This window comes from Bidens hawaiensis, unplaced genomic scaffold (genome assembly GCF_021521415.1).
Source record: "Bidens hawaiensis isolate Kalapana, Puna unplaced genomic scaffold, B.hawaiensis_p1.1 tig00022676_1, whole genome shotgun sequence".
NCBI classification, from domain to species: Eukaryota; Viridiplantae; Streptophyta; class Magnoliopsida; order Asterales; family Asteraceae; genus Bidens; species Bidens hawaiensis.
Genome location: NW_027493539.1, coordinates 76,893 through 102,980, shown reverse-complemented (window position 1 = coordinate 102,980; position 26,088 = coordinate 76,893). Strand labels below are relative to the sequence as shown.

Below are 26,088 nucleotides of genomic sequence, written 5' to 3'. Positions count from 1 at the left end.
CATATTATCTAGACATCTAGACATGATGTACTAAAATGTTAGCAAGTTAAACGGGATGTAATGACAGTCATGATTAATGGGTTTAGCGGGTCGTAAATTGCTTGATTGCGGATGCATTTACATGTTTTATTGAGTAGTTGACTTCTTGATGGGTTTGGTTAGTGTAATACAATCAGGGCACAATTTGTTACTTAGAAAACCTAAAATATAATTATTATTTTCATCATGTTAGTGTAATCTCATATGTAGTTTCATTCCTTTATATGATCGGGTGCTGTGTATTGCTTCTTACTAGGTGACTACGGTGTTCAAATACAATAAGCGCATCTTACTAGGTGATTACGGTGTTCAAATACAATAAGCGCATTTGAGACTCAATAGCACATGAAGAAGTGGCATGAGGCATCTCTCAAGAACCACCTTGGAAGTTTTTTTGAAAATGTTGTACTATATAGCTTTTTTGGTTTTATATACAAGTTGTTTATTAAAATAAACAGCATATCACGTACATAAAGGCTTTTGTGCCTCGGCAAAGCAAACTACCAACCAAACGGCACCTTAAAGAACACTGTCAATGCAGAACGCACTAAGCATATGAAGAATACCATGCAGCAAAGATCATACATATTGCCTTGAACACGGCACGTAAATTGCAACCTTCGCGCATAGTCATACAAGGTGCCAGATAACGTGCTTATTTTTTAGAGCAAAATCAAATGGGAATGTCACTAGCGTTCCAATGGCAAAGCACAGTACGATAAGAAAAAATGATACAATGGAGTAACTAGCAACAGTCGCAATGAATTCAATGAAACTTGTTCCATTACTGAAGTATCTGACTGCCATAATCAGAGTTAAACTTTTCATAACGAGGTGCGTGCAGATGTGCAGAAGGCCTCGTGTTCTTTATCGCCATTTGAATGTCTTCGTGTTTGATTGGGCCCACCTTCGGCAGCTCTGCAATAAGTTATCCAGATGAATACAGAAAATAATGGTGTTTTCAGGATAGCCTGACCGGCCCCTTTTACCATTTACTAAAAAGGGTCACGTTCGACAGACCCCATTTCACTACTTGTTATAAAGGTACACGTTCTGACCCGGCCCATTTCAACACTTGCTAAAAAAAGTTGCAAGTTTTGACCCGGCCTATTTCATCACTTGCTAAAAAGCAACACGTTTAACATGACCCATTTCACCACTTACAGTAAAGGTACATGCTTTGACCCGACAAATTTCACCAGTTACTGTAATGTTACACGTTATGACCAGGCCCATTTCACCACTTACTGTAAAGTTGCATGTTTTGACCTGGCCCTCTTCACCGCTTACTATAAAGTTCCACGTTTTGACCCAACCCATTCCCCCAACTTACTATAAAGTTACCCGTTTTGACCCCAACCCATTTCACCACTTTAAAGTTTAATGTTTTGATATTTCACCACTACAAAGTTAATCGTTTTGACCCCGGCCCATTTCACCACCTACTAAAAAGTTAACGTTTTGACCTGACCCATTTAATTTTTACAATGAAGTTACACATTTGACCCAGCTCATTTCACCATTACTAAAATGTTTTGACCTGGCCCGTTTCACCAATAACAAAAGGTTGCACGTTTTTGACCTAATCTGTTTCCTCGCTAAAAAGTTATACATTTTGACCCAACCCATTTCACCACTTACTATAAAGTTACACGCTACCCAACCTGGTCCTTTTGCCACATTTAGAGTATACCTTTTATTTGAGAAGAACAGTAAAATTTTATATAGGTTTACCAAAAATGAGTAAAAGGGACAAAATGTGATAAAACGCAACATACCATCATCAGGCAAGATGTCTTGTTGTTCAAGAATTGCCATAACACGTCTCAGAGGTTGCATGGCAGCCTCTTTGCATAACAACCGTATATCAGAACCCGAATAACCTTCCGTTTTTTCCACCAGCAAATCGTAAGGCAGTGTCTCTTCGTCGGGTGCTGAAGGCAATAATTCCTCAAACATTGCTTTTCTTGCTTCGGGCTCCGGTAGAGGTACAAGAATCTTGAATAGTAGTTAAAGAATCACTAAATAACATACGATCCAGACTTCAGTCAACCCGTACAGAATTATCCATTTTGACCTGACCCATTAAAGAATCATCCATTTTGACCCGAACCATTTAAGAAACAACCATTTTGAACTGACACGTTAAAGAAGTATCCATTTTTTACCCGAACCAGCCTTGACCCATGGGCCACTTTTACATATTTAAAAGATATTTAAAAGATTAACAGAATATAAAAACGATGTAGTTTAATTGTTTTAAGAGTAGGATACTCTCTTCTCAAGACGCCTGAGCATGGCAGCATCAAGTTCCCAAGGGAGGTTTGTAGCCGCTAATACAAACACGAGTTCGTCTGTTTTTGTCAGACCATCCATCTGCAATCACACGTGCGAATGATTGTGTGTTAGTTCATAATATGTAAGGTGTATACAAGCCAAGTCGTTTGTGGACTACTCGAGAGTGACTCGTTAAAAACTCAAATCGAGCCAAGCTTAAGCAAACTCGAGCCTAAAAATAAGCGTGTTCAATAACGAGTCCAGGCCGAACCCAAGCTTCACTTATCAAGCTCGAGCTGGCTTGTGAGGCTAAACGAGCCTATTGTTGATATAACTTTCATTTGATGTACTAAATATATATTTATAATAATTAGTACATATATAATTATGATAAAAATAATAAAATAATTATTATATATAAATATTATAATTAAAATACATATAAAAATAACTATATATGTAAATAAATTACTTTACAAATAAATAATGAGCCGAGCCCGAGCTTGAAAATTTACTCACGAGCTAAACACAAGCTCTCATAAGTTAAACGCGCCAAGTTTTAGCCTACTCAAGCTCAGGCTCAGCTCATTTACACCCCTAAATTAATATGTACTAAATGAATATTCAAAGACAGTAAGTTGGTGAAAATCAAATAATTAAGAAAGAAATTTAACCTGTATTAGTAACTCTGTTTTGAGACGTCTACTTGATTCATGTTCACTTCTTGATTCGCCACGTTGACTAATAATCGCATCAATTTCATCCAGAAATATAGTTGACGGTGCATGATGTCTCGCAAGCTCAAACAGCACTTTCACCAACTTTTCAGAGTCACCTGTTATTAATACACACACAGACACATATAAGGATACCCCCTGCCCATGATTATATTTTTCTGAATTTAGAACCTGCAGTAACCGTAAACAGTGACATACCACGCCATTTGCTGACAATGGATGACGCAGAAATGTTGAAAAATGTAGTATTGCACTCGGTTGCAACAGCTTTTGCAAGCATGGTCTGCGGAATCAAACAATATATTCAATAGGGATGCGTGTGAAACTGATATAACCGAATCATAATCTAACCTATATAACCAAACCCAAAAAAACAGACAGTTTGGTTTTTGGTTTAAAACAAAACGAATTTTTTATTTGTTTCAGTTTTGCTATCAACCAAAAACAAAAAACCGAACTGACTGGAACCCAAACAAACCAAACCGAAAAACCCTATTTCAAATAGAAGTTAAAAAATGGTGTAGCCCAAAAATTTTAGTTCCAGATGTGTAATAATCAATTAATCATTAATTAACAAAAAAGTTTAAGCCAAAGTTTCAGGCCCAAATTTGTTACACTTTTATTTTCGGTCCAAACTTTTATGGTAAAACTGAAACAACTAATACCAAACTGATTACTGACCCCATTCGAAAACCAAAAACCAAAAGAACAGAAACCAAACCATTTTCAGAAACAAAAAAAATAACAAATTTTCAGTTTTTTTGGTTCGATTTGATGTCCCAAAACCAACCTAAACCCCTAATTTTCAGCTCAAAGAAAAAGTAAGTAGAAAAATACATTTTATTAAATTTTCCGAAGCAGTAAAAGTTATAAAAGCGTCTAAACGCTTAAACAAATAATGAGAAAAAGGTAAAAAAAAAAATAAGAAGCTTGAAACCTTTCCGGTTCCTGGAGGGCCAAACAAGAGAATGCCTTTCCATGGGGATAAAAGCCCAGTGAAGTACCTATATATGGACCAAGAGTAATTCGACTTAATAAGTATTTACATTTTTACCCTCTTGCTTGCGAAGAAATGATTCTCAAGATATAAGTATAATACTTACTTGGGATATTTTATTGGCATAACGACTGCTTCTTTAAGCAGGCGTTTTGCATTTTCTAACCCCTTTATGCTTTCCCACTTCACATCAGGACTACCACGAATAATATCCCTGCATATGAAGTATTTATGAGATAAGTAATGTATATTTTAGAGCAAGTAAACTAAGTAACAAAATATTTTTAAAAAAGAGCTTGAAAATTCGAGCCAATACCTACTTAAACTCTCAGCCAATGTTCGCATTTCTGCTGATTCAAAAGGAGGAAGCAGAGATTTTTTCCTGCAAAAATAAGTTAATAAAAAAGTTGAAATTAATTTGTACTTTAATTGGTGCGTCACAATGTACTTTTTTCTTTGGTATATGTTATTTCATCATATAATGGGTCAAATTCGTTAATATTTTTATACAAATGAAAATTTGCACTCCCTCCATGTCACATGGTTTAAAGAATGTTTCAAAACATTTCATCATTAAAATTAATCTTATGTGTTATCACTCATTAGTCACAGGAAATTAAGTCTAGGACTTGGGTATTCAGGAACTGAGAATAACAAATCAAATTCTAGTGTACCTATGCTAGAATGCTAGTCAACCAAACAATAAAGCATCGTGAAACCTTTGTTCAAACCCAGTCTTCAGACACTTCATAGCTCATTTATCAAAAATCCTCATTAATCAAAGAGGGTTTCAACAAGAGGGTTTCAACGAGTGAAGAATGAGAAGATAGACACTAAACCAGATTTGAACAAAACCCTCCCAACATTTCATAGTTCAATGACAACTAGCACTGTAGAGAGTGGGATGCTTGATTTCTCTGTGAGCTTCTCAGTTCCTGAACTCCCAAGTTCATAGATCTAGTATATTCTATAACGAATGAGTAATGCCTCTTGGACTTCAATTCTCTATGTTCATCTCAATTCCAGAATTTCCAAGTTCCTAGACCTAAATTTCTTTACCGCTCCTGAATTCTCATCCTCTTCACGCCCAAATTAGACACATAAAAACATTTTTTTAAATTATGGCTGTAAAAAAATGGGGGCCCAAATCCCTTGCTTCACTCGGATCACCCTTGGAACAGCCCTGCAAGCCACATTACTCCACATCTACATTCTACAAACCATAATCCATATATACAAGTGCAAGTACAATTATACCCTTTAAGCTTCTAATTCACATTTTTATGTCCTAAATTTTATAAAAGTTTTAGTAGCAAGTTTGCATATTTAACTAACATAGAACATTAAGTTGAATGAAGCTATAAATTATTAAATTGGTACATTGCATATTTGCACGATCGTTGACCATTTTACCTTAAAAACTTACAAATGGATCCAAACCCTATATTAACCAAAACTCATACAAAGTTTAATAAGTTACCAAGAAAAACCAAATAGCAAGAAAAGAGAGCATACGGTTTCTCAGCATCTGACAATGCAACTCCGTTGGATGTTGAATTCTCTCTTGCCTGAACAAAACAAAATATTAATACAAACAAGTAACAATGCATATGTTGATGTTGTGGTCAAAGTAAGACTTGTTTTTAGTTTGCTATATGAGAGTGATAAAGATCAATAGTACCTGTCTATACTGTTCATATATTGATAACTCAGATGCGTTGTTCGGGTGTCCATTTCCATTTGATGAGTTCCCATTACTTGAAGGTTGAGCAGTAGTCTGTTGACCATTTGCACTAGCATCTTTTGGAGTGACTTCCCTTTTCCTCCCAAACTTAATATCATAAAACATCTTAAAATCCTAGATGTAGAAAAAACACAATTACAGTAACATAATCACATTATCATCAATCAGCTTCTAACTGTTTCTCAAAACATCAAATCAATTAAGCTAAGCTGCAAATCACATAATTGCATTAACAACCAGTTCGAATTCATATAACTTCAGTTCTAAACCCTAATCGCACAAAATTCTCATTTCTACACAAAAACAGATTCCGATTCCGTAAATTCACACCAAGCAGCTAACATTCACATGTTCATAACGTCATACTCTACCGATTGCATTCGATGTGACTTAATTTCACAAAACAAAACACGAAATTTAAATAACTTGTCAGTTCTAAACCCTAACTGTAGAATAGTTTCCGATTCTACAAATTCGCAGCTAAATTAACATGTTCATACTACCGATTGCATCCTATCTGACTAAATTTCACAAAACAAAATACGAATCCAAATAACATCTCAGCTATAAACCCTAACAGTACAATATTTTCCGATTCCACAAAATCAAAGCTAAAATTAACATGCGCATACTGCCGATTGCATCCGATTCGACTTAAATTTCACTAACATCAAGTAATAACCACAAAACGGAATACGAATTTGAACAACTTCTCATTTCTAAACCCTAGTCGTACAACAGTTACCGATTCTACAAAATTTGCAGCTAAAATGAACACCGATTGCATCCGATTCGACTTAATTTCACTTACATCAAGTATAATAACAATAATAATAAAATGGAATAGGAAAATGAATGAATAAATGAATTAGGGTTACCTGAAAGGACCAGCGAGTGAGTGAAGGTTCGTCTGACATTGCGTGTGTGCTTCTTCTGTTGATTGTAATGAATCTCAATCAACACAGCAGAAAGAAAGAAGAGATTAACAGTTGAATATTAGAGATCTGGATGCGTGTGTTTATTATTAGCTCAGTGAGAATCAAGCAGAAGAAGAAGAAGATACTTGGCAAGCTGTTGAGTAGATACTTGGCAAGCTGTTGAGTAGACTGAATAATAATATTAATAATAGACAAGGGTGGGTTTAACAGCGTGTTATTTGGCCATGTGCCAAGACGCACATTTCTAAGGCTTAGGGGTGTGGGGCTTCAACGGGGGCGCTAGAGCCCCTTCGCTCGCGCCTCCAGGCGTTAACACCACACAACCGAGGCGCTAGCGGGGGCGCTAACGGGGCGCTAGCGCGAAAAAACATGCAGGCGTGATGGGGTTAGCGGCAGAAGAGAGAGATAAAGGTGTCTTGGTAATGGAAAAGAGCAGTTGGGCTCTTATTTAATTAAAAAAAATATATTTTTCTTATATAATACCCCATTTCATCCCATTTTTATACCACAACTTCAAACCTTCACCCAAAATCAGTTCATCTTCTCAACTTTTTTTAAAAAAAATGTCGTGGTACTCGTCTGATTCCGACTCCTCCGAAGAGGATGATTTGCTTCTTCATGTAGGGGGAGTTTTGACCGCAATCGTGGTGGATCTCTTGCAAAATCAAGCCCATCAACCTCGAGTCCCGAGAGTTAGAGCACCACCTCGTGATCGTGATCGATCGGGTGCTAACGATACTTTGATTAGGCATTATTTTAGCCCTCAACCGGTATACGAGGAGTCGGATTTTCGAACTCGTTTCCGAATGAGCAGACAATTGTTCATGCGTATAGCAAGTGATTTAGAGGCACGGTATCCCTTTTTTCAACAAAGGGAGGATGCTAGGGGTCTCCCCGGTTTTACCCCTCTTCAAAAATGCACGGCTGCTATCCGTCAATTAGCGTACGGCATCTCGTCGGACGCTTTGGATGAGTATTTACAGATGTCGAAAAGGGTTGCACGTGAATCCCTTCATTTTTTCTGCCAAGGTAAAAACATTAATTTTAGTTTTTATTAAATATTTATTACATTTTGTAATATATATTATATGTTTATAGATTATTTTATATACGTAGGAGTCATATCGATTTACTCTCGGAGATATCTGCGTAAACCTACAATGTATGACATCCAACGCATATATGAGGTGCACGCAGAAAAACATGGTTTTCCTGAGATGCTAGGTAGCATCGATTGTACGCATGTTGGATGGGCTATGTGTCCAACGGCCTGGCGAGGTCAGTTCCACCGTGGTGATCATGAAGGGCCGACCCTTATACTTGAGGCGGCGGTGTCACAGGATCTTTGGTTTTGGCATGCTTTTTTTGGTGTTGCTGAGTCAAATAACGACCTTAATGTTATCGATCAGTCACATTTGATCAACGACCTTATCGACGGGGTTGAACCACCTCAATCTTTTGTTGCAAATGGAGAACTCTTCAAGTACGGGTACTATCTGGTCGATGGTATTTACAACGAATGGGCTTTGTTAGTTCAAGCTTTTACAGATCCAATCGCCGACAAATGAAAGTATTTTACGAAGAAGCAAGAGTCTGCTAGAAAAGATATTGAAAGAGCTTTTGGAGCTCTGAAAAAACAATGTTATGTACTGGCGAACCCGATACGTTATTGGACTCGGGAGAGGATAACGGACGTCGTCTACACGTGTCTGATCCTACACAACATGACGTTAGAAGACGAAGGCAAAGCTATCTGCCAAAACTACCAAGGTGACATTCCGCCACAACCGTCCACAATCAGTGATCAACAAAGACTTCATAACATAGCAAATATCAAGAGCCGTGAGATACACGGGAATCTTCGACATGAGTTGGTTGAACATTTGTGGGCGAGGCGACCCGATGATCTTGTATTAGATTAGTGTTATTATTAAGTATTATTGTTTGTTTAATTTTTAGTATGTTTTTTTTTTGTAATTTGAATTTTAGATATTAATGTGTTTTTTTAATAATACGTTGTTTGAATATATTTATAAAAAAATAAAAAAAAAATTTCGCTGGAGCCCCTCCACACCAGGGGCCAGGGCTCCAACGGGGGCTCCAACAACCCCCTTATCCAGTTTCTCTCTCTGCCACACGTCATAATATTATTGGTTGGAGCCCCCACTAAAGCCCCCATTAAAGCCCCCCCCACCCCTCAGCCTAATAGACAAACAGACGGTCATGAAAACAAACAGAGATTTTAGTACCTTGGTTTCATCAACTACGCAACTTTAGTACATATTTTTTATTTTGTGTAAATGGCTACCTCAGTTTCAAAAAACATGCAATTTTAGTACTTTTTTCTAACCCCGTCTAATTTTGTCCGTTATGTAAAGGGTAATTTGGTAATTTCCTACCCATCCTTATTTTATTTATTTTTTCATTCTTTCCAAAAACTTTTCATGTTTATATCCGGTAAACAACCCTGCTCTCTCAACCAGTGTCTACCGCCGTCCATGGATGCCGACCACCGTGCCGGAGCGCAGAGACCTCACCTGCGAATTAGTCCACTGTCGGCGTCGGCACACCGATTCCTCTTTCACCTCCTCTCTTCAAAACTCAAATCTTAACCCTAACTTACATTTATACAAACCCCACTTTAACAACCATCAAATCGTCTCTCCGACAACCTCACTCCACCTATGTATGACGGTTCTACAACGTCCGACGAATCGTTGCCACCGTCAATTGACTGTTCGACAACAATAGCTTCTTCGATTTCATTCTCTAGCGGCTTCCTTCAACAGATTAACATACCTGAGATCAGCAGCCAACCACTGTTTGTATGTGCTTTACGCTACATACCTGAAATCAGCAACCACCCCCCGCAGATCTGGAAGCTCCGACCACTGCCGCCGCCAAACATTTGCCGGAAAAACCTGGTGTGTTCGATTTGGGGCTGGTTCTCCGCCGTAGACCTAGGCCGGAAAACCGATCGAGCTCACCACCACATCGGAATACCGTAGACCTTTGCCAAAAACACATCGGAGGTTGCATATTGTTGTGGTTTTGACTAAAGACACAAAGGGTTTGTTATACAGAAGCTGGTTAGAAAAATGGCTCAAGAAACAATTTTAAATAGGCCATTATCTTACAAGAAAAGAAAAGGATAATAATAATAATAATAATAATAATAATAATAATAATAATGAAATTACCAAATTACCCATGACTTAAAGGAAAAATTAGACGGGGTTAGAAAAAAGTACTAAAATTGCAAGTTTTTTGAAACCGAGGTAGTCATTTGCACAAAATAAAGAATAGGTACTAAAGTTGCGTAGTTGGCGAAACCACAGGTACTAAAATGGCACTTGACTCAAAAAATATCTAAATCATTCTATGTTTTTCCTAAAATGGGGTTCACGAAAGATATTTACTTAATTTAGATATGTGAATGAACATAACGTTTGGTGAACTGTTCGTGAATTATTGGCGGAAAATTTGTTTATTTAATAAGCGAACGAACATGAACACATGTTTCGTTCATTCATTTATGTTCATAAATGTTTGTTTATATTCATTTATATACGTTTATTTATGTTTGTTTACATATTAAAGAAAATAATTAAATATTATCGTAAAGGGTCATCATTTACTTAATTATTTTATATTTGTTCATTTTATTAATGTGTATATTCTAGTATCTTCTATATGGTTTTATTATATCTTTTTAATTATTTAAGAGATATCTATTTCTATTTATATAGATCAGTTTGTTACACAATTCTGTACAAGGTTTTACAATCAATGAATATACAATCTTTACCAACTTTCATGTTATCACATCATTCCCTTTATCAATCCTAATTTTTTTCTTCCTTTCTTTTCTTTTTTTTTTCTCCTTTTCGTGTTTGTTCATACATGGCCGGCGACTCCAGCTCCGGTGATGCCCCTGCCAAACCCGACCCCAAACCCTTACATCCTGTGTATTCGGTCACAAATATACAAAATAAAATCAGAGTCTTGGATGTTGAAGAAGTCACATACTCATCCTAGACTAAGGGGGTGTTTGTTTTTTCTTCAAACATCTTCAAGGGAGCTTATGTCTGCAGGCGCGCAGACGTCACCCTTGAAGACTGTTTGTTTTTTTTTAAACAGATCTGAACACATCTTATTTCCTCTTAAAAAATAAGACATGATCTCATTCTTATAACATCTTCACAAAACCCTACTCCCTCATATACGCACACAACATCAGACGGCGCTCCTCCTCCTCCTCCTCCTCCGATCATTTTTCCGGTGACCTCCCTCTTCTCCTCCGACCAGGTACCTCCCTCTTCTCCTCCGACCAGCCCCTCCCATGGTGTTGATTGAAAAACAAAACCCTAAACTTTATACCATTATCCATGCTATATAATATCAACAATAACAAACTTTATATAAACTGATTGTTTGAGATGAATTTCAGGTCATCATCTATCTAATGTTATAAACTGATTATACCATTATCCATGCTATAAACTGATTTTATACCATTCCATGAGTTAATTACACATGGATGTGTTAGATGCAGTGAGATATCTAATGTTTGTTGGCAAGAATCATGTATTTGAAATTTTTGAATTTAAAGTTTTGATTTTTTTTAATGAATTTTAATGAAAAGTATCTCTAATAGATAACAGTGGATTGGTTCCTCTGCTGACCTGGTATGATGGGTTTTTACAAAGGTTTTTTGAAATTCGGTGGTTTGCGTGTATAACGGTTTGGATGGTTTTTTAGTAATGGTTTTTGTTGTCCAGTTGCTAAGTTATAAATGAAGTGAAAGTGGATTATTATTTGTTGCAATTTGCTATTTTATATATGCGATGATATTTTGTTTAGCTTTATTCAGTTTTTAGAGCTATTTTGCTGCTGTTTTGTGCAGTTTTTTGAGCTATTTTGTGCTGTTTATTAGAGCAGTTTTGCTGCATGTTTTGTGCAGTTTTTTGAGGTGTTTTGCTGCTGTTTATTAGAGTAGTTTTGCTGCAGTTTTTATTCAGTTTTTAGAGCTATTTTGCTGCTGTTTTGTGCAGTTTTTTGAGCTATTTTGTGCTGTTTATTAGAGCAGTTTTGCTGCATGTTTTGTGCAGTTTTTTGAGCTGTTTTGTGTTGTTTATTAGAGCAGTTTGTCTTGTATGTTATGTGTGATTTAATTCTAGATGGAAACTAATGATGGTCGACAACAATGGACGGATGAGGCTGTTAAATGCTTATTAGAAACATGTCTTGAAGAAATAGGGAGGATAGGTAGAAATGGACAAAGCTTGTGCAGGGAGTCTTGGGTTATAGTAGGGAAGAAACTCAAGGAACAATTTCACATGGATTTGACTCAAAAGCAAATTAGAAATGCTTTTGATACTATGAAATCAAAATATGTAGGATGGTGCTATTTGAGAAACAAGACTGGAATCCATACAACCAAGAAACAAATATGTTCACTTTAACGCCTCAGGAATGGGAAGATTTTAAGAAGGTGTGCATTTGTTTAGGTTTCCAGTATTATGTCATATGTTAAAGTGAAAAGTATTTATTATAGTTCCTATTAATTTGGCGCAGGGTCACCCGAGGGCAATGTCATTAAAAACGCGCCCGTTGCCTCATCTTGACCTTCACATAGCTGTGTTTGAAGGGCTTAGTGCTACAGGTGGTAATCAATGGACATCTACTCAAACATCTGGAGTTTCATCATCCCCACATGTCCAAACACTTCAGATACAAGATGGTAGCTTTCATAATCTAGAAAATGATGATGGAGACTCTCATGAACAAAGTTTTCAAAATGGTGATGAAGTTCCTACCAATAATAAGGCTCAAACATCTAATGATAATGAAGCTAGGCCCAACAAAAAGGCTAAAACCTCTAAGACCACCATTACCCTAGATGATTTGGCTAAAGATATGCAACAAGCACTCAAGCATATGGTGAAAAGCATGGAAGGACCATCAATTGACGAATGTTATGAGAAGTTGAAATTAGTTGGCTTAGAGCCTATAGATCCCTTGTTTTTGGCAGCATTTAACATTTTTGGTCAATCTTTACAAATGAGACAGGCATGGATGACATTGCCATCAGACCCTGAGGTGTTGAAAGGGTGGATTAAGATGACCGGGACGACATTAGGGATGTTCAAGTAGGGAGGGATGTCGGTATTTGTTTTCTTGGTGTGATTCATGTTATGTGATTCGTATTATGTGAACCGTTATTTGCTTTGTATTTTGAACAATTATGTAAGTTGACACCGTTATGTGTATTGTATTGGTAGTTTGGCAGTAGTTTGGCAAACTGAAGCTGTTTTTTATATGTTTGGTGCAGTTTTTGGGCTGTTTTAGAGCTGTTTTGTTGCTGTTTGTGTGTAGTTTTTGAGCTGTTTTTTACAGCAAATTGCTGCAGGTTTTGAGCAGTTTTTTGTGCAGTTTTTTGACAGTTATTTTTGCTTGTTTTCGACAGGTTTATCATGGATTATAATCAAAAGTTATTGCTCCTCATTGTGATGTTCTTATATCTTCGATACTTTTGGCCGAGAAATCCCAAAAGAAAAAGAGATAACACTTCGGTTATGTCCGGACACCATTTTACTTTAGAGTTGTTGCAAGGGAATGATAGACAATGCATTGAACTCCTACGTATGTCACGTGATTCATTTGTTCGACTTTGCACACATTTTAGAGTAAAAGGTTGGTTAAAAGATAGCAAACACATCTCCCTTGAAGAAAAAATGGCTATGTTTTTGATGATGATTGGTCACAATCAACGTTTTTCGGTTATTAAGCGTAGATTTCAACACTCGAAACAAACAATTCATAAGTATTTTCATGAAGTATTGGCAACAATGATGGAGTTTGCTAAAGAGGTTATAGTACCAACATCTTTTAATCCTAATCCAGATATTCCAGGGCGTAATAAGAGATTACGACGAGTTTTTAAGGTACATTATACAAGTTCTATTGTGATTTCTTTCCATGTATATTATTAACAATTAAATTATATATAGGGAGCGATTGGTGCACTTGATGGAACTTTGATACATGCTATTGTCCCTGTTCAGAAACAACATTTGTATAGAGGAAGAGGAAAAGGCGAGTGTTATCAAAATGTTTTGGCCATATGTGACTTCAACATGGTATTTACTTTTCTCGTGGCCGGATGGGAAGGAGTAGCACATGATTCTAGAATATTATCTGAATCTTTAACAAATGCTAATGCACCATTTCCACTTCCTCCTCCGGGTATATATTTACGATCTCAACTTTATTATTTATATTACATACATAGTTTTAAGATGATGCGTGTATTGTCTATTTTAGATAAATATTATCTATGTGATGCTGCGTATGCACACATTCGTGGATTTATGACACCATATCGAAATGTGAGGTATTGGCTTGGAGATTTTCGCCGAAATCGTGCATTGACCGACAAAGAAAAATTCAACCACGCACATGCAAAACTTAGAAATGTTATTGAACGTTCTTATGGGGTATTAAAGGCACGTTTTCCAATATTAAAAAAAATGGCCCCATTCTCATTGCTTACACAACGAAATGTTACGATTGCATGTTTTGCGCTTCACAATTTTATACGGAAAGAGGGCTTAAGTGATGAACTTTTTGATGAATATGATCACCCAAATGTACGCCTTCAAGATGGAGATGAACATGCACAAGATGGTGGTGAAGAAGAAGTAGATCGACATGGAAGTGCAGCGGACCGTGAATTCATGAGTCAACTTCGAGATCAGATAGCACAAGAATTAATGCAAAATAATGTACTTTGAGTTTATTTCACTATTTGTGTTTTCAAACTTGGTTTTATTATTATATTTTCTATGTAACTTGAATAAATGACTTCTATCTTGTGAGATAAGTTTGACAGTTATGCAGACAGTATCAGCTTATAAAAACAAACAGTCTTATATTTTCAGCTTGCAGATCTTCAGACCACATCTTCAGTTGCAGACATGAAAACAGATGAAATCAGCTTGCAGACAGTTTATGTCTGCAAAAACAAACAGCACCTAAGTTGTTAAAACTTCATGCCAAGGGTAACAAAGTTTCTCACCACATCGACGGGACAACGCCTCCCGCCGCCACCGATGAGACTTACGAGTCTTGGGCTGAGATCGATGCCATTGTTCTACAATGGATTTATGGGACCATCAACAACAAAATCTTGCGCCGGGTTTTAGAAGCTGATTCAATTGCTCAACGGGCATGGAACAAAATTCGGGAAATTTTTCTTAACAACATGGCGGAAAGGGCACAAATTCTAGAGCACTAATTCACCAACCTCAAACTAGCAGCATGTTCACTATTTTCAGCAGTTGAAAGATCTCGCAAATCAGTTAGAAGATGTCGAACGGTCGGTGGACGAGACACGACTTGTCCTTCAGATGATTAACGGACTACCAAGTGAGTACAATGTTGCTGCCGCCATAATTAATCAAGGGCAAGCTACATGGGATCATGCCCCGGAATCAAATTGGTTTGGAACAATTACGGTTGTAGGCTCAAGCTCAAGCCTACCCGACTCAAACTGTGCTTACCACACAAGCCCAATCTAACCCCAATTCTGCACTAAACAATCAGAACGCGACCCAACCCCCATCCTATAAGCCAACAAATCAGTTTTAGGGTCGTGGAAGAGGTCGGAACAAGGGCGGTCGTGGTGGTGGTAGATATCAGTCACAACAATGGAATGGATGGAATAATGGCTCTGGTTGGAATAATGGATCTGCACAGGGATGGGGTGGCTCTCAATGGAATGGATGGAATGGGCCTACACAACATGGATGGACTGGGCCCCCTCCTTGTCCCCACCCAGCCCAACCTAATTGGACTTCCCCATGGACCAACAAACCGAATATGCATCTCCTGGATTTGAAGCCCAACAGCAATAGGCCAATATGGTTTTTAATGGTAACAGCTCAGCAGGTCCGAATTCTCTTTGTCCCACCGAGTTAGGAGCCGCTCTTCAGGCTATGCAACTTAGTCCATACAATAATCCATGGCACATGGATTCCGGTGCAACATCTCATTTAACATCTGATCCATGTAAAACCCAATCCCCATCTACTATTCCTTTTAACGGTACTATTCTTGTCGGCAATGGCCAATCACTACCAATTGACGGATCGGGTAATTCGACGTACCAACTAGCAACCAAAAACCGTTCACCTAAATAATATTCTACTCGCTCCCAACGTTATTAAAGATTTAATTGTTGTTCGTAAATTTAGTCGTGAAAATTTGGTTTCTATTCAATTTGAACCGTATGGTTTTTCTTTGAAGGACCTTACCACTGGAAAGATCCTTTCGCGCCATGATAACACAGGGGATCTCTACCAGTTCACTGAACTTACCGCCGCTTCCGCAAACTGTTTGCTCACAACCACTACAAGCAACTGGCACAACCGTCTTGGACATCCGGGACAACCTATTTTGCATTTACTTTCCAGTCAATCTTTAATTTCTTGTAATAAGGATATTTCAAATACTTGTCATTCTTGTCAAATTTCTTAATTTCAAACAGTAAATGGTTACCTTCTGTTGAATCTAGTTTTATAACGGTTTTCCCTTTCGACATTATTCATTATGACTTATGGACCTCGCCAATATTAAGCAACTCTATCTATAAATATTACATGGTCCTTGTTGATAATTTTGCGAATTACGTATGGGTATATCCTCTTAAGTTCAAATCCGAAGTTTTTACAAATTTTACCAAATTCTATAAATTTGTTGTAACTCAGTTCCAACACAACATAAAAACTTTTCAGTGTGATTTGGGTGGTGAAATTTGATAACCTCGCCTTCCACAATTTTGCCTCCACCCATGGATTCGTTTTCCAATTTCTGTGTCCTCAAACATCTCCACAAAATGGACGCGTTGAATGATTCGGCGTCTCAATGACATTATTCGCGCACTCCTCATGCATGCCCACCTACCATCCACATTTTGGGTAGAGGCGCTCCGCACCGCCGTTTACCTACATAATATACTTCCCACTAAACGGCTTAATTACCTAACCCTAACCTATGCCTTTTACCATCGACACCCCACTTACGATCATCTTCGCGTGTTTGGGTGTGCATGTTACCCTAACCTTTCCGCCACCACACCACACAAACTTTACCCTCATTCAACTCGTTGCATCTTCCTCGGATATCCTTCGGACTTTCGAGGTTATCGATGTCTCGACCCTGCCACCGGCCGGATCCATATCTCTCGCCATATAGTTTTTGATGAATTTTCATTCCCGTTTACCAAACCTCTTCCTGGCCAAAATTACGATTTCCTTGACGATGAACCTTTTACTCATCATGTTTCTTTCCCCCCTAACCCATCGGCCACACCTACAGCCCACACAAATATACCTTCCCCATCCCAAGCAATAAACCAACAGCCTCTAACACCACCACCCCAATCCACTACCACTCAATCCACTTCCACCCAACCCGAAAATATTACACCCACAACCGTTATCACTTCACAACTACCTGTTACCACCTCCTACTCTCTACCGACGAACCAAATGACCAGCCCCTCCCTAACAGTTCTCACTCAATGCAAATTCGTGCCAAATCCTAAATACACCCTTCACATTACACAATCCAATACGCCGATCTCACCTATCCAAACCAATTACCAAAAAACATTATCTGATCCAAATTGGAGATTGGCCATGATCGATGAGTTTACAACGTTAAAATAAAAATGGTACGTGGGACTTGGTGCCTTACCCAGATAACCATCCCATCATTAGATGTATGTGGCTATTCCGTCATAAGTTCAAAGCAGACGGATCTCTAGAATGGTACAAAGCGCGTTTGGTTCTTAATGGAAAACCCCAAACGTTGGGCGTGGATTGCGAGGAAACCTTTAGTCCGGTGGTCAAACCGACAACGATACGCACCGTTCTCTCGCTTGGGTTATCTCGTTTTTGGACGATTCATCAATTGGATGTCAAAAACGTGTTTTTACATGGTAACCTTACCGAAACAGTTTTCATGCACCAACCAGCCTGGTTTGTTGACCCGAAAAACCCAAACTTTTGTGTGCCATCTTCGTCGGTCACTTTATGGCCTCAAGCAGGCACCACGGGCTTGGTTTGATCGTTTCTCTTAGTTTATCCTCAGTAAAGGATTCAAAGGCAACACTAGTGATAACTCGTTGTTCGTCTATCGCAATAGGAATGATATGGCATATTTGTTGTTATACGTCGATGACATCATACTAACAGTTTCCTCAACCATGTTACTCAACAACATAATAGGTTCTCTATCACATGAATTCGCAATAAAGGATTTGGGGCCCCTACACCACTTTCTCGGCATCTCTATAACTCGTGATCAAAATGGCATGTTTCTATCACAATCTCAGTATACATTAGAAATTCTAGAAAGAGCCTCGATTTCTTCCTGTAACCCTTGTGCCACTCCAGTAGACACGGGTCCTAGAAGACGACCGCTTCTTGAAGACGGGACTTTGTGCCGTTGCTTGGCATGTGTGTTACAATATCTCACCTTCACTCGTCCTGATATCACGTATGCGGTTCAACAGGTATGCTTATTCATGCATGCTCCACGCAAACCTCATCTTGCGTTTCTGCAACGCATCTTACGGTATATTCGTGGTACACTAGAATTTAGGTTGCGACTTACACCCTCCGCTTCTACGTCCATGACGGCATATTCGGACGCGGATTGGGGAGGGTGTCTAGATTGTAGACGATCCACCTCAGGATATTGTGTCTTTATCGGGAATAATTTGGTATCGTGGTCTTCTAAACGTCAGCCTACGATATCTCGGTCTAGTGCCGAAGCGGAATACCGAGGGGTATTCCGAGACTGCTTGGCTGCTAATGTAGTTGCCGAGACTGCTTGGCTGCGAAATTTATTGTTAGAGCTTCATGTTCCCACTTCTCGAGCAACTATAGTCTACTGTGACAATATCTCCGCTGTTTACTTATCTGGTAACCCAGTGCAACATCAACGCACGAAGCACATCGAGATCGAAATTCATTTTGTACGGGAAAAGGTTGGATTAGGACATGTTCGGGTCCTCCATGTTCCGGCTCCGTATCAATACTCTGATATTTTTACCAAAGGGTTACCTCGTGAATTGTTTCAGTCTTTCAGAACCAGTTTGAGCGTTAGTCAAGATCCCGCTCGAACTGCGGGAGCGTATTAATGTGTATATTCTAGTACCTTCTATATGGTTTTATTATATCTTCTTAATTATTTTGGAGATATTTATTTCTATTTATATAGATTAGTTTGTTAGACAATTGTCCTATATTAAGGACTTTCTGTACAAGGTTTTGCAATCAATGAATATACAATCTTTACCAACTTTCACATTTGTGTTTATTTAGATGTGTTTATTTGTGTTCGTTTATGTTTGTCTGTATTCATTTGCATTTGTTCATATATGTTTGTTTATCTTTATTCAGTTATGTTCGTGAACTGTTGGTTTAAAATTTAAACAAACGGACATAAACAAACATGAACATATTCATTTTTAATAAGCGAACACGAACACAAAATACTTGTTCAATTAAGTGTTCATATTCGTGCTCATTTGGTTCATTTACAGACCTAACTGAATTATATGATTCTAACAAAAAATTATTTGTTTTTATTTTTTAAGTAAAGTCAGCTTGCTAGGGTTCGAGTATCAAATACCAATTGTTAGTTATTTTAGTGTAATTGGGGATTAAATTGTTAACCAAGTTAATTGTAATATGAATCTAAATAAGTCTGGTGTGGAGTGCACACTTATTTGATCTTATTATAATTGGAACTTAGGGGCGAAGAACCTAAGTCATTGGGGTTCCAAGGGGGCAACTCCCCTTGGCGGGGGTCGGGGGGGGCAGCGCCCCTGGTAGCAGGGTCCATTGGGTGGCAGCCCCTGGCAGGGGTCGAGCTTGGAAATTTTTTATTTCGAACATATGTTTCTGTATTAAAAACGTATTAGAAAATTAATTAATTAATTTTTGTTACAAAGTTAATGAAATAAGAGGAGCGTCTTTTCAGTTATTAGTTAGATAACTGCAAATCATCCCCGTTTTCAAACCCTAATATAACGTAGTTTGATCATATGATACGTTCTCTGGTTCATAAAAACTCTCTCAATTTCCATAATGATTCTTGCACTCAATCTGAATTTTATCCGGTCAAAACATTTGGGAACCAACAAGTAGTTTTGATCTGAAAGTGTTTCACGACTCTCAGATTTTGTAAAGATATACGATTTGCAGAAATTCCTCAACACCAATCAACAGAGAAATGCCAAAACAACTTGACCCGCTTAGTCATTCATTCTTCTAGCCCTAGAGGGACATCTTACCTTATTATGACCATGTTGTTCACAAATTCTACAAAGGTTAGTATGTTTCCCTTTTAAATATCCATCAATTTTGTAGAACATTATAACGAGGGCGACTCTTTCTGTCACGCTTTGGATTTGGATTTGGATTTGGAAGTGATTTTTCTAATAGATGATGAGTTTGGCCAATAAGCCTCATTAGGAAGTTAGGGAAAACTTGAATAACCAAGTAGCATAACAATCAAAAAGTGAGTAACACTAATAAATGTGTTGCCAAGTGTTCAAGGAAAGTTTGGCAACTCATGCACTCAACATGAGAACACTTATAAGACGTAACTAGTAATGCGGGGGTTTATGAAACCATAGCTGTGAAGAACGAATGTAAAGACATAATAAAAAAGTAAAGATGGAAGTCAACTCGAGGTTCCTTTGAGTATCACCAGATGCAACATACATTGCTACGCCAATAACCGAACATCATCACAACCATAAATCGATTTGAAGAGGCGGTATCACAATAGGTCAATAGGTTCAGCTCGGACCATGGCTGCAACATAAGTTGTCACGCTTATGACTGAACATCATCACGCCATTGGACTTTTAACGAACGCGGTCTTCCTTTCATATAGGCAACCAAGCCGTCTCAGTTGCCAATCCAAGATGGTACGGGCTTAGATACACATCATTGTTGAGTCAAAAGTCAATTCCTTCAAATAACTGAATGACAATGAAATTCATTATTAATCTGTAAAAAGCCACAGTAGAGAAGCACAAAGAGTGCATGTCACCACCTTATGCTGGCAGATAGAGGTGGTAAGAGACCACTGAACCACCGCCACTGCCACCATCAGCCATCACTGCCAAGGATTTTAAACTAATTTAAATCAAGTAATTGAATAAACTAATAAAATACGTAATCTTTTAGCTTCAAAAATCTAAATTTTATAATAAACATTGAAGTAATTAATAAAAGGAGCTTTGTAATTACCTCAGAAAGGGCTGCTGATTGAGCTAGTAATATGGACCTCCCAATGTTACTGTAAACATATTCGTGCCCAGATTCCTTTAGAGTTTTCAAGTCCAAGAATAATACTGAAACCTAACATATTATAAAACAAAGAGTTGAATATTGGATGTGAGCTGAAACAACGATTTAAATGAAATGAAGTTTAGAGGGTAAAACTAAACTTGCCATTCCTCGAAGACAATCTATTTATAAGCGATTGAGTAAGAATTACATTGTTTAGCTTGAAGTGAGATCACCAATAAACCGACAACAGTAGGTCAAAACACCGCCACCACACAACCAGCTAACGACACGATTTGAAATTGGTGAACCCCTAATGAGAAATTTTAACAAAGAAACCTACAAAAATTAGCCAACAAAATGAGAAAAACAGAGGGCTAATGCTCTATGGAGCTAGCCATGGTGACGAAACGCCATAAACCCAAGCACCCAATCATGAAACCGTTGTTGTCTGGCGCCACCAAGGGTTACAAATCAGAACCCGGTAACACCACAACCGATTTATAATGAAGTGGAGAGAGATTACCATTGAAGATACACGCCGGCAACACGACATACACGATTTAAGCTCGAAAAAGTGTGCCAAAACAATGGTCAACAACAAAAGATCAGGATATACAATATTCTTTGTTGAAGTAATCAAATAATGACCATACTACTAGTGATGTCAGTGGTATATTTAGTTGTCTCCTAGTTATAACAATTGAAAAAACAGATATATGCATTTAGTGCCTACAAAAGCTCATTACCATTTTTACATAATTCTTTTGTTTATGCACTTTCTGGTGAAGGTATTACTCAGCCCACATGAGCTTCAACTAGGGGTGTTCAAAAGTATCCGAATCTGAATTATCCGAATTTTCGGATTCAGATTCGGATGCTGTTTTATAAAAATTCGGATATTTCGGATATCCGAAATATCCGAAAATAAAAATTATATAATGTATTAAACGATATAATAATACAGCTTATAGAGGTTTTAGGATAATTTAATAATTCTACATCTGAATCTATTTCCTGTCTCCCTTTCTCACCGCCGATTAACATCACCGACCACCACCTCCTTAACTCAATACCGCCTACACCATCACCAGGCAGCAGCCCCATCACTTCTCGCCGCCAATACCTTCATGTATTTGGTATGATCATCCTGACCTTCTCGTAATACCAAAATCAGAATCATCATCCTGACCTTCTCGTGCCTCTTTAAACCCTACTCCCATAATAAGTAATCAATTTTGAAGAGTTTTCAGAAATTGTTGCAAGTGTTTGGTAATCTGAGAGTTATACAACATCAACTAATACGACTTTGAAAGAAAAATTATTCAAGTAATGATATGGAATGGACTTTGATTATGAAGCTGTGATGATTTCTATCTTTTGATTTGGGAGTAATGATGATGGTCAATTTTGATTGTTGATTTTTAACAATTTCGGATATCCGGTTCACTATCCGAAACTTCGGATATCCGAAGTTTCGGATTCGGATAGTGTTTTTCACTATCCGAAAGGTTTGGATATCCGGTTTCTCGGATATCCGGTTTTGAACAGCCCTATCTTCAACTGTGAGCACGAATCTCGCTTTTGCAGCATAACAAAATACTCCATTGCCCCATAACCCCATTCATAATCCATCTGGAAGTTTATGTCAACAAAAGAATTTAATAATTTTTCACCTTTCCTTAACCAACATATATAAGTTAGTCCTCTTCCACCGCCATCTCCGTTTCAACAGCAATGTGAAGGTCGACTAGTGTCGAAAAAACCCGGCGGTTAAGCAATCAACAACACAGCAACCCAAATGAAAAGATAAAACAATGGTCAATTGAAGAGATTGATTGAACCTGATTGGCTGCCCAGAAACACCCTAAAGACGAATATCGTAATGGTAAATTGCAATAAAGCACTACCCTAACGCTAATGCAAAAGCGATGCATCGCCGGTAAAGAAGCAAGGAGTTGAGAGAGACGAAGGTAAAGTATGAAAGACAGATGAATGATTATGTGTGTTGAGCAGAAGTTAAAAATTATAATATATACATGTATATATATAATTGGTGTTCAAAGAAGTTTTCCACCTCATCTACATCAACATAGCCTAATTTATTCAAAGTGGTAATACTAATAGAAGTTTGCTCTTTTATAAGGTGTTGGATTTCTTGAGCGATTAAGGTTGCATCTAAATTTGGATGATCTTGTGTAATCTTATAATGCAAACAAGTACGTGGACATGTGTATTGTGCGATTTTAAAAGAGCCACTACGTTTACGTTTACGTTTACTAATGTGCCATTTGCAATCTTTTTCATGTACACTGTAACTTACATCTTATGAACATCATAAAATGTTTTATGTGACTTGATATGGTAGTGTGTGAAAACTCTAATAAATTACTCCTCATCGTTGAAAGAATATTTTCCTAAGTCACTAGTAAAATCATTTTTACTCCCTCAATGTGATATCATCCGGTTGTTATCAACATTCAAATTAAGTTTTCTCTATGTTGGTATAAGTTGAAGGTAATTACCATGGGATGTTCCATCTATCTATTTGAGTTTCATCTCAAATTTAGTCTTTTACTAAAGAATCATCCATGGCATCTTCATCTTGAATTCCTATTTTTCAAACACATCATCAACATCTTCAATTCTGTCTTCTTCAAAAAAGAAAAAAGAAAAAAACTATACGTGGACCAGAAAAGTATATTATGAACATACGAACAGAAAATAGAAAGAAGTAAGGAAAACTCAAAACATAGCATTAGTAAGCTACGAATAATAAACAAATGGTAAACAATATGATAATAGATAAACGCCATAAAGAAACAAAGACAAAAAGAAGGAGATTATGCAAAGACCATCAACCCTAAAAAAGCATTATTAGTGACTAATAAATCAATCCTAGATACTATATGCATAAGATAAATATCGCATGTTGGTGTCACAAAATCTTGAAACTTATAATTAGTTTGAGTATTTAAGTAATTCATTTGATATCTAAGCACAATATATGTATGTGGCTTGATGGCACGTTGTATTTTCTAAACATTATTTTTACTTCCATGTGCATGCATGTTTGAACCCCATTGACGATATGTTCTTTTTTGTTTGTTTTTTTTTGGGTTGGTCTAGTAGATGTTAGGCCGTAATTCATGTCCGCCGTACAAAATAATTTTTTTTAATATTGCAATGAATTTTATTTCTTTTTTTGCTTTCACATGTAACTTTTTTGTTTTTGTTTTTTTAGTTTCAGTATCATAACGAACATAAACAAAACACGTCAAGCACCCTCGCAACGCTCAGGTTTTACCAATCGAATAAATGTAGTTTGAAATGTGTTGTAACCGAGACCGACCGAATTCGTATCAAGTCACCATCGTGCCAAACGTCCAAGTTTTACCGACCAAATAAAGGTCGTTTGAAAATGTGACTGAATTTGCGTTGAGTGCCACCGCAACATTCGAGGATTACTGACCATATAAACGTCACTTTAAACATGTTATTATTTGTATCATAAGTTATACGAGCTTTTTTTAGTTTATGCACCGCAATGAACATAACCAAACCCGACCGATTCACGAAGGGTGTATAACCATATTTTGACAGCCCCGCGCAAGGAAAACAAAACTAGTTATACATTCAATATTAATATTTCACTCCCAAATAGTTTTTTTTTCTACAAACATGCGTCCCAAAAGTAAAGAATATTATTTGTTTATTATATATATATATATATATATATATATATATATCTAACTATCTATATAATTGCCTACCATAAAATCCTAGGTGTCGCTCTCAGGTTGTTCCCCACATTCTCTAGAGTCACCAGATTGCTTGATTAAATGGAGGCTTCTCATGCATTTGACCCGAATCGTGGCTATGGGTCTCACCAAACCCGAATAGTCTTTAAGTGGGTTATAAGATCTCATTTATGTGTAAAACTATTTTATAAGCACACAATAATTTTCACGGGTCATGAGTTTCATCAAACCCGGATAACCCTTAAACGGGTTATAACATCTCATTTATTTGTAAAATAACTCCTTAATTATCAAAGAATAATTTGTAATTTTAATTATGAAACATGAATTTGGGTGCTTTTAAATATTCATATCTTTCTTATATTATACATAAATCAAACTTAAAAAATCAAAACAAACACTAAAATTTGTAATTTTAATTATGAAACATGAAAAAGCTTGGTAATTAACAAATAAAAATTATAAATTCTATCATTTTGTCTCAAACTCTTAGTAAGGGCCTCAAACTTTTTCTTCGTTTTAGGCCTCCAAAATAGTCGGGCCGCCTCTGCTCCCACTTGTAAGCTACTTCAAAGTTTATCATTTTACCTCTTCTACATTTCACCAATACGGGACAAACCGATTTTCCGTAATTTAAATTCTCAACCACACAACTTAAAAAATTATGTCGTATTAATATTTACTGTTTGAATTTTCCAACAAATTCCATGATGTTGGCATCTGTGAAACTTGTGTGGTAAGAAAGGAGACGAGAGGTCAACTTGATAAAGGGAAAGATACACAAAAGGAATCTTAGATTATGTTCACTCTAATCAATAAGTTTCTACAAGGGTCGATTCTCTGGGCCGGAGACGCAAGGTGTCTTATGTTCACTTTAGATGATTTCTCAAGAATGGTTTGGGTGGTCACCATAAGAGCATTCCCATCCCATCCCATCCCCTATAATTATGTGAGGGAGATTGGTAAATTATAGGGTGAGGTTTTGGATGATTGTGAGTGTAAATTATAGGGTGGAGAGAGAAATGTAGTGTTTTTTTTTGTAAATTTGGGGAAACATTTAGGGAACATTGTTTGCCCCTATTTATTTTTTAATATTTGTTGGATTGATTGTGAGTAGAGGAGAGAGAAAACTGTAATGATAAAAGTATTATTTAATTAAACAGGAAAGAGAAATGTATTGTTTGTAGTGTAATTATAGAGATAGGGATGGGGAACGGGAT

At 37.2% G+C, this 26,088-nt stretch overlaps 1 protein-coding gene across 3 annotated transcripts; it reads right to left on the bottom strand.

Moving 5' to 3' along the window:
• Nucleotides 1–672: 672 nt before the first annotated feature.
• Nucleotides 673–6,863, bottom strand: LOC143566028 (uncharacterized). 3 transcript variants are annotated; one of them, XM_077052816.1, is made up of 11 exons: nt 6,673–6,863; nt 5,732–5,908; nt 5,566–5,618; nt 4,367–4,432; nt 4,157–4,264; nt 3,991–4,057; nt 3,252–3,336; nt 2,991–3,151; nt 2,314–2,415; nt 1,818–2,037; nt 673–957 (listed from the first exon to the last, which is right to left on the bottom strand). In XM_077052816.1, the coding sequence occupies exons 1-11, from the start codon at nt 6,709–6,711 to the stop codon at nt 824–826; spliced, it is 1,212 nt and encodes a 403-aa protein (XP_076908931.1). In that variant the 5' UTR covers nt 6,712–6,863; the 3' UTR covers nt 673–823. The 3 variants fall into 3 exon arrangements, with proteins under 3 accessions (XP_076908931.1, XP_076908932.1, XP_076908934.1); XM_077052817.1 differs by having other exon boundaries at nt 5,566–5,609; XM_077052819.1 differs by having other exon boundaries at nt 5,732–5,881.
• Nucleotides 6,864–26,088: the final 19,225 nt, after the last annotated feature.

Coding starts and splice junctions, on each gene's coding strand:
- LOC143566028 (XM_077052816.1), bottom strand. CDS start 6,711: ATGTCAGACGAACCTTCACTCACTCGCTGGTCCTTTCAG. Junction 5,909..6,672: donor TCACTCGCTGGTCCTTTCAG/GTAACCCTAATT, acceptor TTCTACATCTAG/GATTTTAAGATGTTTTATGA. Junction 2,416..2,990: donor AAACAGAGTTACTAATACAG/GTTAAATTTCTT, acceptor GTGTGATTGCAG/ATGGATGGTCTGACAAAAAC.